Source organism: Pleurodeles waltl, chromosome 7, assembly GCF_031143425.1.
Source record: "Pleurodeles waltl isolate 20211129_DDA chromosome 7, aPleWal1.hap1.20221129, whole genome shotgun sequence".
Classification (NCBI taxonomy): Eukaryota; Metazoa; Chordata; class Amphibia; order Caudata; family Salamandridae; genus Pleurodeles; species Pleurodeles waltl.
In genome coordinates, this window is record NC_090446.1 from 969,313,582 (window position 1) to 969,326,256 (window position 12,675).

The 12,675-nt window shown below is 49.4% G+C and overlaps 1 protein-coding gene across 2 annotated transcripts in view; it reads left to right on the forward strand.

The window, feature by feature from the left end:
- The window catches only part of RNF213 (ring finger protein 213), a 1,978,231-nt gene that overhangs the window by 1,788,348 nt on the left and 177,208 nt on the right, over positions 1–12,675 (forward strand). For both annotated transcript variants that reach the window (XM_069199724.1, XM_069199725.1), the window contains one exon: positions 4,539–4,633. In XM_069199724.1, the coding sequence (XP_069055825.1) occupies positions 4,539–4,633 (95 nt within the window). The remainder of the gene's footprint in view (positions 1–4,538; positions 4,634–12,675) is intronic.

The following is a 12,675-nucleotide window of genomic DNA, read 5'->3' on the forward strand; positions in this document are numbered from 1 at the left end:
GGCACCTGCATCAGAAGTAGGTTGTGGTTTTTATTCCTGCTACTTTCTGGTGCCAAAGGAGGACCTCCACCAAAGCTGGACAGCTGGCAGAGAGGACCAAGAGAACTACTTTGGACCACCACTGTTGATGCAGGATCCACACAGCTCAGGATGAGAGGAGATCCATGCAGCCAATCGTCGTTGCAGTTGGTGCCTGCTTATGCAGGGGAGTGTCTCCTTCACTCCAAGGGAGATTCCTTCTTCCTTCTTGTGCAGATTGAAGACTTTCCATCCTCAGAGGATGCACAGCTGGGGAAATGTTGCAGAAACTGGAAGGACCCGTGGAAACAATGTTGCAAGCAGAGTCATCGTCGAGGATGCAGATTGTCAGTTCTTGGAGGGTCCAGTCATGGTTCCAGTGGCTAGAAGTCGAAGTAGAGGTTGCAGAGGAGTCCTGCTGGAATCTTTCAAGCCAAATCTGAGAACCTACCCAAGAGAGAGACCCTAAATAGGGGGATTTGTCACTTAACTAGGTGACCACCTATCAAGAGGGGGCTCTGATATCACCTGCCTGACCTGCCCACTCTGATGCTCTCAGATGTCCCTGCCAACTTTGGGTTCAAGATGGCAGGACCCAGGGACCCTCTGGATGAGCTCTGGCCACCACCCCTGGGGAGGTGATGGACAGGGGAGTGGTCATCCCTTTCCATTGTCCATTTTAGCACCTGAGCAGAGGCTGGAGGTCCCTGAACCAGTGTAGACTGGTTTATGCACGGAGGGCAGCAAATGTGCCCTTCAAAGCATACCAGTGGCTTGAGGAGTTATCACTTCCAAGCAATGTAACACCTGTTTCCAAAGGGAGAGGGTATTACCTCCACTCCCAAAGGGAATCCCTTGTTCTGCCTTCCTGGGCTTGAGCTGTTCAAGCAGCAGGTTGGGCTGCCTGGAAAACCCCAGAAGGCTGGTAGGAGCAATGCTGGGAGTCCTCTGAGGAGACCCCAGGTTGCATGGAATCATACTTCCAATAGTAGCAACAGTATTAGGGTATGATTCTGGCATGTTTGATACCAAACATGCCTAGGGTTGGAGTTACCATTATGTAGCTGGACATAGGTAGTGACCTATGTCCAGTACACACATAAAATGGCGTCCCACACTCACAAAGTCCATGAAAATGGAACTGGTGTTCCTAGGGGCATCTCTGCTAATGCAGGGGTGCCCTCACACACAGGTACTTGCACTCTGCCCTCTGGGCTAGGAGGGCCTCCATAGGGGTGACTTACAGTGATATGGTGCAGTGACCTGTAGTGAAAAAGGGTGCATGCACCCTTTCAAGCAGGTCGCAATGGCTGGCCTGCAGAACTCTTTGCATTGGTTCCCCATGGGTGGCATAGTACATGCTGCAGCCCATGGGGATCCCCTGGTGCCCCAATGCCCTGGGTACTTGGGTACCATATACTAGCGACTTACATGAGGGCACCAGTATGCCGCATGTGGAGTGAAAAAGGTTCAGTTAGCCATGTTTGAAGGGAGAGAGCATAAACACTAGGGTCCTGGTTAGCAGGATTCCAGTGAACACAGTCCGACACACTGACAAACAGGCAAAAATTGGGGGTAACCATGCTAAAAAGATGTTACTTTCCTAAAATTAAAACTAACAAGCTGTCAGATTTGAGCCATGAGCCAGTAATGCTCATCCTATGGGAGAAACACACTGCATAGGGTACTTGCAATTGATTGTAGAGGGTATCCTTTAGGACGTAAGGTGCTGGGGGGCCAAGACCCAAGTACCACTAACTGTTTGGGTTTACCTGTCCTCGTGTGTCTTGGTCAGAGGTGCTGGTCACGTTGGATAGCCTCGACTCAAACATGCTTTGGTGGGCCCATGTGTCCCAGTAGTCAGGGTTTTGGTACAGAGGGCTCCTGGTGGGTCTAGTATCTCGAAACTCAGCAGAGAGATGGGGCTGACCTCCCATATCCTCAAAAACCTCTTCCTTGCATGATGCACCCTCAGTGGACCTGACGGCCAGCAAAACAGTGTACAGGAGATATGTGGTTGGTGCCTGTGGATGCGGTGGGATGGCTCCTCCACCCCAAAGGAGACGCTGCCTGGTTGTTGAAGCGCTGGACATCCACGGCTTTGGGAGGATGCACAGCATTTGGATGAGTCGGTCGGTGCAGTTGTCAAGGTTCCAGCAGCAGGGCAGGGTTGGGCACCAAGTGTTGGTAAAGTCATCTGTTCTCGCAGTGACAGCTCTTCTTTGTCCTTCTCCATTTCCCATCAGACAAATCTAAAGTCCTGGGGTCAGGGGGGCCCCTAAATACTGAATTTAGGGGCATTTAGGGGAGTGTGGAGTATTAGCCAATGGGCTACTTACCCCTGAGGTGGCTACACCCCTAGATAAACACTTCCTGTGGAGAGGCGACATACTCCTGGCCCAGAGTTCCTAGTTTCACCAAACTTGAGATGGTGGAACCCTTCCTCGAGTACTAACTTCAGGCAGCCCACCTTATGGGTGTGACTAACCTGAAGTGAAACATGCCTACCGAATAACTAATTCCCTGCCTGCTCTAGTGCCAAATGGGCCTCTGGGTAAGGGGTGGTGTTACGCAGGACTTGGGGAGCCAGGGTAGCATCTGAAAGGTGGCAGGGGCTTTGACATGCGAAATTTCTAGCTATCCTGTTGAAGGAGGTGTGGTCACCTTCTTCCGGAGTAGGCATTGTTTCTGGCCCTTGAGAGCACGGGGAGTCATCTGTAGGGTGCCAGAAATGCAACTGTGGTGGCAGGCTGGTCAATACCAGTCAGCCAGCAAACTAAGAGACTAGTAGGGTTTCAGAGGATACCGCTAAAGTGCCCTCTAGGTACATGTTATAATAAATCTGATACTGTCCTCAGTTCATATTTATTAAGACAAGGTGTTTAATACCAAACACCACTAGTTTCAGTGCAGCAATCATGTAGCTGGGTAATTTGTAATTACCAGTGCCCAGTACATGTCCTTAAGAAGGCTGCCTGATCACTTGCAATATCCAGCAATGGAACTAGACATCCAAGGATATATCTGCTTAAGCAGAAGTTCCCACACATGCAGTACAATGCACCCTGCCTTGGGGCTCAAAGGCCTGCCGTAGGAGTGACTTACATGCAGAGGGTGTGTGCAGTGTAGGCATGTTTTCAAAATGGCGTGCACCATTTCATGCATTCTGCACTGGCATTCTGCATGTGTTTGAGTGTGGGTTCCTTAGGGTGGCAGAATACATGCATCAGCCCTGAGGGACTCTCTTTAATACCCATGCCCCAGGTACCAGGTGTACCATTAACTAGGGACTTACCGGGTTGCTAAAGTCTTTGCATTGGTTACAATTGTCATTTATCAATTTAGGGGAGCAAACACTGGCACCAAGGTCTGGTTAGCAGGGACCCAGTGCACTGTCAGAGTTGAAAACTAGCAGCTAGTACTCCATATGGGGACAAAATGTGAGGAGACAATCTGCAAAAAGCCTGGTTTCCTACATCAGCACCGTCAGGATGGGCACTTTGCCCATTCCGTCCTGCAGGACTTTCAGTTCTAATTTTTTCCACAGTCCCATCTCCCAGGAAGTATTGCCTAGGAATCTATTCTAAGGTAAGGAATCTGCCAATAGAAGTCTCTAGCTCCATCAGATGAACAAGTTACTTACCTTTTTGGTAACCTTTTATGTGACAGAGACTCTATCTAGCCACAGCTACTTTACTGACACTCCCATCCTCTCCGCTCTGCGAAGCAATTGCAGGATAGGGAATACCCTCTCACCGGTCTCAGTCTTGTCACACAAGTGGTTTGTGCACATTATGGTTCATGTGACACCTGGGGATAACTCTAAGGTAAAGAATCTATGGCTAGATATAGTTTCTACTAGGAAAGGTGTTACCGAAGGTAAGTAAGTTGTTCTGTACCGCTCAGGATTTGTCAGTACTATCTATCAGTCTCAGCTGCTGTCATAAAAATGTAACATTCTTAGTGTGCCCTTACATCCAAGGATAAACTCAGGTGGACATCTCTGTGTGTTTTAATACAGTGGTTTGTGAGAGACAGTTCCCTTTCACAAGCTGCACTACAAGCAACTAACCTTGTACCATTCAGGAAGGCTCTCAAATTGTTATAATTTCTTACTGATATAACTAATTCTCCTGTGAGTTAGTTTGACAACAGTATTTATGGTTCATCGTTTCAGTGAAGTGTCCTAAAGCAGCTGCATGCGACACACATGTCTGTGGAGAGTGCACTTTGATGGTATTTCTGGGTGTTGCACATAATTGTGCATCAGGGATCACATTTTACTTTGGCAAATTGTACATGCCAGAAGGTGCCACCATTAATCTATAGTGGCTGATCCCCCCTTTCCCCCTTTTAATTAGATATTGCCTTGTTTCAAATAACATTGCAAGTCTCATACACTTCTTTGACCCAGACATACACCTTTATGATGAGACATGTTTAAACACTATTCTGCCACAATATAACCTGTGTTCAGCAGTGCAGTTTATGTATATCCTTCTCAATTTTCCCTACTACAGGGCCTGTTGGCTTTGATGGCAGACTCTCCACCAAGCAGAGCAGGGACACCTGGGAGAATATTCTGGCAACTACAGTTATAAATCCAGAAATACAGGTAATAACCCATAATCTTGGAAAGTGTCTCTTTACAGCAACATGGTGTGTGTGTGTATTTTACTGCTTCGCAAAAATGTATGTGTTTACATATGTGCATTCAAAACTGGAAGAAGACAACTTCCATGTAAAATGCATGTTAGTAGCTCATGAGACTTTCTGTTAATAAAATACATGTCTGTCTTCAGTGAAGTACTATACATGTGACCATATGGCCACTCTAGGCTTTCATTTGGAATTGTATTGAGGCAGGGTAAAACTGCATACAACTTCTGATTCAGACTTCTAGCTCCAGTTTCCTCACCTTTTCATTATTCAACAGTTGTCAGACCGGATCTGGAAAGTTTTCAACAGTACTTCTATGTGCCGAAAGATGCCACCTTGTGACTGCACTAATGCTGTTCCACTCCGGAAATGATGTGCGTGGCCTGTATAGCCCCCACTCCTATGTGCTGACTTCATTTTTTTTTCCCATGCACCAGAAGCGCATCCAGCGCTCCCTCTCACCTCTCTGAGATACATGTCTCTGTATTTTCACAGAATTTCTTACAGTGTGCAAGAGATGTCACCTACTAACATTACATGTTTGAATCCCATTAGGGACTGTCGCAAATAAATGTCTGTGACAGAGCCCTATCAGGTCTGTCTTTGGTACCAGGGGTTGAGCCACGAGTCCAAGGTTTATGTCAACAGACCGAATGATCATCAGGGAATGCAGTGCAAAAATTTGTCACCAAGCATAAGAAGACTCCACCACTGGATGGTTCAAAGTCACATTTCACTTTTATTGTCCCCTCTCGGTACCGTTCCTGGAGTAATGGTACCGCTCCAGAAGTCCTTTTCTCCCCTGGAGGCTTTTAATGTCATCTTGTCAACCAGACTTCCTCCACATAAACTGTATATGCCTGTTGTTTGGACACATTTGTGGCTTGGTGCAGCCCAAGCCACATTGTCCCCCTCTGGGCTTATGTGACATTCTGTTATTTGTTCTGTCTCTTGCCCAGCAAGGCTTTGCTTTGGGCATGGTTAAGGGTCATCTGTTGGGCGCCAGATCAGCCCCAATTATTTAAGTCACTGGTCATAATGAACTTATCTAATGCCCTTGATGACTCCTTGCTATCAAAATTGTGTTCCTCATTGCCATCAGCTCGATACAGCTTGTGAGTGCACTGCAGGCTGTTTGTGTCAATCCACCAGGCACATCCTTCTTCCCTGACAAACTTGTTTGGAGACTCAGGCATCCTTGTACTGGCAGTGGATTTCTGACGGAAGGGACCATCACAGGAGCCAATGTACAGTGCACAATGGCATAGGCAATGGAAATACAGTAAGTAACACACACCCCATTGGCCATAGATGTCCAGCAGCATGACATAGTACATACACACTATTATCCTTTGCCATTCCACCACACTACTACAAGTACATGCTCAATACACACAACGTATTACATCACCAAAGACACCATACACATTTTGACACAACACCCACATACAGCTCAACCACAACAAACAACACATTTACACATGCATCTACACAAACGTACTCACACAAGCACAACTACACATTTCACAACAACATCCACAACACAACAACCACACTCACACAGCAACACACACCCAAACAAACACAACCAATAACAGACCCAAATGCAAGGGACACACATGCAGACACAACCACATCACGCAGCTCCCTCCACTACAACCAGCCAATCCACTTACACCTCTCCCAAGTAAAAACTGTGAGGTCCCAGATATGTGTCCAATAGATACCTACACATGAGGAGGATACACCTGTATTATAGGTAGGGCACAAGTAAAGGCACAACACAGCCAGGGGGGAAAATGCCTGTCACAAGTTGTAATAAACAGTATTCCTGTGACATGCATTTTGTGGCACTGTTTCCAGGCTGATATTACGTGACAAGTCAACATTCGCAAGTCTTATGGACTGCTCACCTTCAAGTCCAGAGACACAGGGGTTGTGTTTCCTCCATGATCCAGTAGCAACAACGACAGCAGGTCTTGTCCAGTCGAAAACAGAAGTGGTAACAGGAAAAAGGTAGGTCTTTACCTCATTTCCCTTCCAGTCCATCAACTCAGCCACAGTTGCCTTGGGGGAATGCCCATCATAACCTGCTCGGCTGAAAGAATGGCTGTAGCCCTGCTGCCAGCCACAATTTCCAGTGGTACCCTTCATGCGAGTGGAGATTTCTGGCAGAGACAGCGCACTCGGGAGGTCTCTCGCCTATGGGACTGCCAACATGTATATCGGGTGGACGAACTGCCGAGGCGGTGGAGTACGGGTTTTCAGATGGAAAACCGACAGCTGGGCCATTAAAACCAAGTTCTAAATGGCCCTCTGTCCCTGGAGGAGCGACAGTCTTGCTGCTGATGTCACTGCACAGAAGTGGTGCCAATATAGGCCCGCACGTAATTTCTGGAATGACAAGGCGGCAGTGTGGAGCTGCACAGCACCACCTTCCGGCGTGCAGAGTTACTGCTGAAATATTTCTAGTTTGACACCTGTGGAATATTCAAAAGGTGAGAAATCTGTGGATAGATAGTCTCTACCAGGAAAAGCTGTACCAAAGGTAAATAACTTGTTCTATACTGTTATCATTTGTTAAGTCTGCCCTTACTGTAAAATCTGATAGAGACTTCTGTACCTTTGCATTATCGGCAGGCGACTGACTGGATCTGGAAGATTTTTTTGTGAGCAGTACCCCTGCATCCTAGCAGGTGGCATCGATCGGCTTCACGTTTGTCATTGCGTTACCCGCGCAGGAAGTGACATCACAGTATCTATGTAGGCACCATCCAGGCTCACCAGTGTCAGTTCTTTTCTTTCCTTGCCAGAGCCTGCGCTGATCTGGAGAAGAGGTACCCCTCAGTCATTTTTCATCTGAAGTTTTTCAACTTTGTCGACTGTATTTGCGGTTTTCCTCCTGATGTGTCGAGAATGTCATCCAGGAAGATGTGTTTTAAGCCCTGCAGAGCCTGTTGTCGATCAAAGTCGTTGACCAATCCTCACCTTGTCTGTCTGCGGTGTTTGGAGCGCTACCACAACCAGAAATCATGCTCCAGTTGCCGGGCCATGCATCCAGGGAGCTGTCCCTAAAGCTAATGGTGGCCCAGCACGCAACTCCACCAAGTATGAAGTCAATGTCGTCCCATTCCTAGCCCTTTGGGCGATGAGGTAAAGAGAGGCAGAAGAAGAAAAGCAAGAAGTCGAAAGGGTCTTCTACGACTCTTCATCTGTCGGCCGATGCGATGAGAGAGCGTCTTCGTTCAACGCCTCGATCCTTGGAACCTGGGCCAGCTCCATGCCTTCCCAACTTTCCGGGAGCCAGAGCGACCCTTATCCACCTCAAACAGTTCTATGAGGCCATGAGCCTCATTTCTGGGCAGTCTGCACCATTGGCACGCCTTCAAGCCCCACAGAGTCAGAAGGGGCCCTATCGGGTTCCACGCCAGTGGCTTCAGCCTCAACATCAATGGGCCCCCAAGGATCCAGTCCTGGAATTGGACCATCACCCATTGTGCCATCTCGCTCTTCCCCGGGGCCAGTCCTGATGCTCCTGGCGGCGGCATCATCCCCAACTCTGACACCGATCCAGGTGGGTGTTGCCTGACTCCATCATGAGCAGGAACTTTGCCTCCTAGATCGGATCCTGAGACCTATTCTCTTGGGCTAGCCTTTGGGGAGGATTGGGAAGGGGTCGCTGGAGTCTTTAGAACCAGCCTTACGAGGTAGAAATTGACTGGTGTAAGGTGAAGCCAGTGGAGTGGATACGTCTTCTGATACTGGTATGCTTTCTATCTCTACCATGGTCGTGGAAGAGGGAGCTTCCTAGGCAACAGTGGTGTGGAAGGGCAGCTGAGGCCCTAGACCTTCAACTACCCTTGTCAGTCAAGACTATTCTTTTGACAGAAGAACTACAGCTGGGAGTTTCCACACCAAACCCTGTAGGAAGCTGGCTCGGTATAATATATCCAAATGAGATATAGGCCCTCATTACGACCTCAGTGGTCTTTTTGCAAGACCGCCAAGGGACCGCCGTGCTGAAGACCGCCAGTGCAGGTGGTTTTCTGCGTGGCGTATTATGACTGCTGGCAGCCCTCCGTCCTTTTTCGGGCCATGAGCCACCAGCAGCCATACTGGCGGTCGGCGGGGAAGTGGAGGTTTCTCCACCTTCACCGCCTGTCATCAGAACACCGCCCACCGGATCACATCCCATGATTCGGTGTGACGGTGTTCTGGTGACGGGGTGCTGGCGGTGGAGCAGCCCCCATGGATCCCGTCCCCTTCCGGAGGATCAGCGGACAAGGTAAGTTGATCGTCCGTTAGGGGAGGGGGTGTTGTGTGTATGCATGGGGGTGTGCATGTGAGTATGTAGAGGAGGTGTGTGAGTGCATGTATGTATGCATGCGGGGAGTGTGTTGTGTGTATGGGAAATGTGTGCATGTCTGTTTGTATGTGTGCGGGTATGTGTTGTAGTATGGGGGTGTGTGTATGTGCATGTTGGAGGTGGAGGTGGGGATGGGGGTCCTGCCACCTTTGGGGGTGGCAGGGGGTTGTGGGGGGAGGGCTCAGGGGTGGGGGAGGGGGGCAGGGGAGACCCCTATCAGTGCCAGGGAAGGAATTCCCTGGTACTGATAGTGCCTACCGCCATGGATTTCATGATGGTTCCAAACCACCCGAAATCCATGGCAGTATGCAGGGTCGTGATACCGCCGGCTGTCTGTTGACGGCCGCCGGGCTGGAGACCGAAGTCTCCAGCCCAGCGGTCGGAGTGGAGAAGTGGCGGATGACCATGGCGGTAACCGTCATGGTCATAATTCCATTTTATTTCCGCCGGCCTGTTGGCGGTATTATCGCCACTTCTCCCCCGTCAGCCAGGGTTGTAATGAGGGCCATAGTGTACACAGAGTCCAAGGGTTCACCAGAGATTTAACAGAGGCTAAAGTAGATAATACTAATGCTCTATTTTGTGGTAGTACGGTTGAGGAGTTAGGCTTATCAGGGGGTAGTGCAAAGCATTTGTTGTACACACACAGGCAATAACGGAAGCACACACTCAATGATTAACTCCAGGCCAATGGTTTTTATATAATGAAAATATATTTTGTAAGTAAGTATCAAACATATGTATTAACACCACTTTGTTTCAATTTGGCAAGTTAAATGTTTTTTGAGAAAATAGCAAATATCTGTTTTAAAAGTTGACAGTGCAATTTTCAAACAGTTCTAGAGGGGAAAAAACATTAGTACAGTTCTGGGGTAAGTACAAGACTTACAGTTCCAGTCTCTGGGTGTGAGGATGTCTACAGGTTGGGGTTCATGTTAAACCCAAATACCCACCACCAGCAACACGGGCCGGCCCGGTGCAGAGGTCAAAGATGATGCAAGATTTAAAATGGAGTCCTATGTAGACTGGGGGCACTTGGAATCAGGCCTGCTTGCAGGTAAGTACCTGCGTTTTCGGAGGGCAGACCTGGGGGGTTTAGTTTAGTACTGGGGGGGCCACAGGGCAGCACCAAACACACACCCTCAGCGGCACAGGGGCATCCGGGTGCAGGGCGCAAACGCAGCATCCGGCTCCTAATGCTTTCCAATAGGGGATCCCTCTGGTCACAAAGATGCTTCAGACTAGGTCCAGGGGATCAGTTCCGGAAAACCACAGGTTGGACAAGGAGGGGGGCTTTATGCTGGACGTTGCTGAACCGGTGGTCAGATTCCCCCAGGCCAGGGGGCTGAGGGTGCAGGGGTACCTTTGGTCATCAGAAATCTTCGTTTGATTCTCTCCCACTCAGGGGTGCCCCCTGGATTTAGGCCACAGGTGTTGTCGTGGTGGACAGGAGGGGTCAACCCAGGGTGGACTCTAGGTCAGAATCGCCTGGGAACCAGCTCTCGTCGGTTGGGCCACCTGGACAAAGGCTGTGGACGTCGGGTGCAGAGTGGACAGGACTTGCATATCCGGGGTGGTTCTGTAGTTGCTTTCTGGACAGGGCCGATATCCACGGGAGATCTTGGTCTTCTGGGGGTTCATTCAGTCCTCTTAGGGCTTTTAAGGGGTCGCTGGTCCTGCAGGATGCGTCACCTTTTTGTAGCAGTGCTTCAGAAGCTGGAGACAGACCTGTAGGGCTGGGCCAAATAAGTTGATGTCTTTAGTCTTCTCTGCTGGGGGTCAGCTTAGCAGTCCTTCTTTCTTCTTGTCGTCTTCTTGAGGTTGCCAGGAATCTGACAAGCTAGGTTCAGGGGAGCCCTTAAATCCTGGATTTAAGGGGGATAACAGGGGTCATAGGTCAGTAGCCAATGGCTACTGTCCCTGAGGGTGACTAGACCCTTCTGGTGTCCACTCCCATTGGGGAGGAGGACACAGACCTAACCCTATTGGCCCCTTGTGCTCTAAACCAAGATGGAGAATTTTGCAAGGAGGGGGTCGCTTCAGCTCTGTACGCCTTAGGGGTGGTCCTAGCTGAAGTGGTCACTCCTTGTTTTTCCTAATTTTCCCACTGGACTTGCTGCCAGAAGTGGGGCTTTGTCTGGGGGGCTGGCATCTCCAGTAGCTGGAGTGACCTGGGGACCTGTAACAAGAGGCCTCACCTTTTGAGGCTCACCACCAGGTGTTACAGTTCCTCCAGAAGGAAGGTGTGAAGCACCTCCACCCAGTGCACGCTTTGTGTCTGGCCACAGAGAGCACAAAGGCTCTCACCCATGTGGTCCGAAACTTGTCTGAAAGTGGCAGGCTGGCACAGACCGGTCAGTCCTGCGCTAGAAGTTAGGCTAAAATACAGGGAGTTGCTCTCTAGGTGCATTTTTTAATAAATCCAACACTGACATCAGTGTGGATTTATTGTGCTGAGAAGTTTGATACCAAACTTCCCAGACTTCAGTGAAGCCATTATGGCGCTGTGGAGTTCGTAATGACAAACTCCCAGCCCAAATACTCAGTATGGCCTCACTGCACTTACAATGTCTAAGAATGGACTCAGACACTTTAGGGACATATTGCTGATGCAACTGTGCCCTCACCTGTAGTATAGTGCACCCTGCCTTATGGCTGTGAGGCCTGCTAGAGGGGTGACTTACCTATGCCATAGGCAGTAGTTTGTAGGCATGGCACCTTGTGTTCCCACCAAACACACACACAAGCTGCAATGGCAGTGTGCACCTTCTTGGTGAGGGGTCCTCAAGGGTGGCATAATACATGCTGCAGCCCTTGGGGACCTTCCCTGGCCACAGGGCCCTTGGTACCAAGAGTACGTTTTACAAGGGACTTAACTGTGTGCCAGGGTGTGCCAATTTTGGGAGCAATGTTACAGTTTTTGTGAAAGAACACTGGTACTGGGGCCTGGTTAGCAGGATCCCAGTACACTCTCAGTCAAGTCTGCATCAATATCAGGCAAAAGGTGGGGGGTAACCATGCCAAAAGGGGCACTTTCTACAAACCCTTACTCCTGTTCACTAATCCTGTCACAAGCATCCTTTTGATTACCTAGTCCAAACCCAGCACAGGGGCTCACGTGAATAGAACATTGCCCCACTCCAGGGGACCCAGCCTTCCTCACTCAGCACCCTACCCCTGGAGGTTTGGTGGTCCAAGCCTCAATTTCCCAATTGCGCTTTCCCTACTGCTCCCCTGGAAGGAGAACCCAAGAGGCTAAATTAATTTTGAACTAAGATGTTTTCTTCCACCAGCCTGACATTGTGGTCTGTTATTTTGTTTGGACCCTTATTCCCACACCCTGTGGCACATGATTGCACAAGTGCTGTTACAGGTCCCAGAGGAGGCCATGATGGTACTCTCTCAGGCTGTTGCCGAAGGAAGGGATGCAGCAAAGTTAACAACTTGTTGCAGGCTTGACCTTACCGACTTGCTAGGCAGAGCGGTTTCCAAGACAGTGGCACTGAGGCGCTACGCCTGGCTGAGGATGGTTTTCAGGGGATGTACAAGCTTCCCTTATGGATATGCCCTTTGATGGCTCCAGTCTCTTCAGGGACTAGGCAGATTCAGGGCTCTAGTGCTCAAGGAATCTC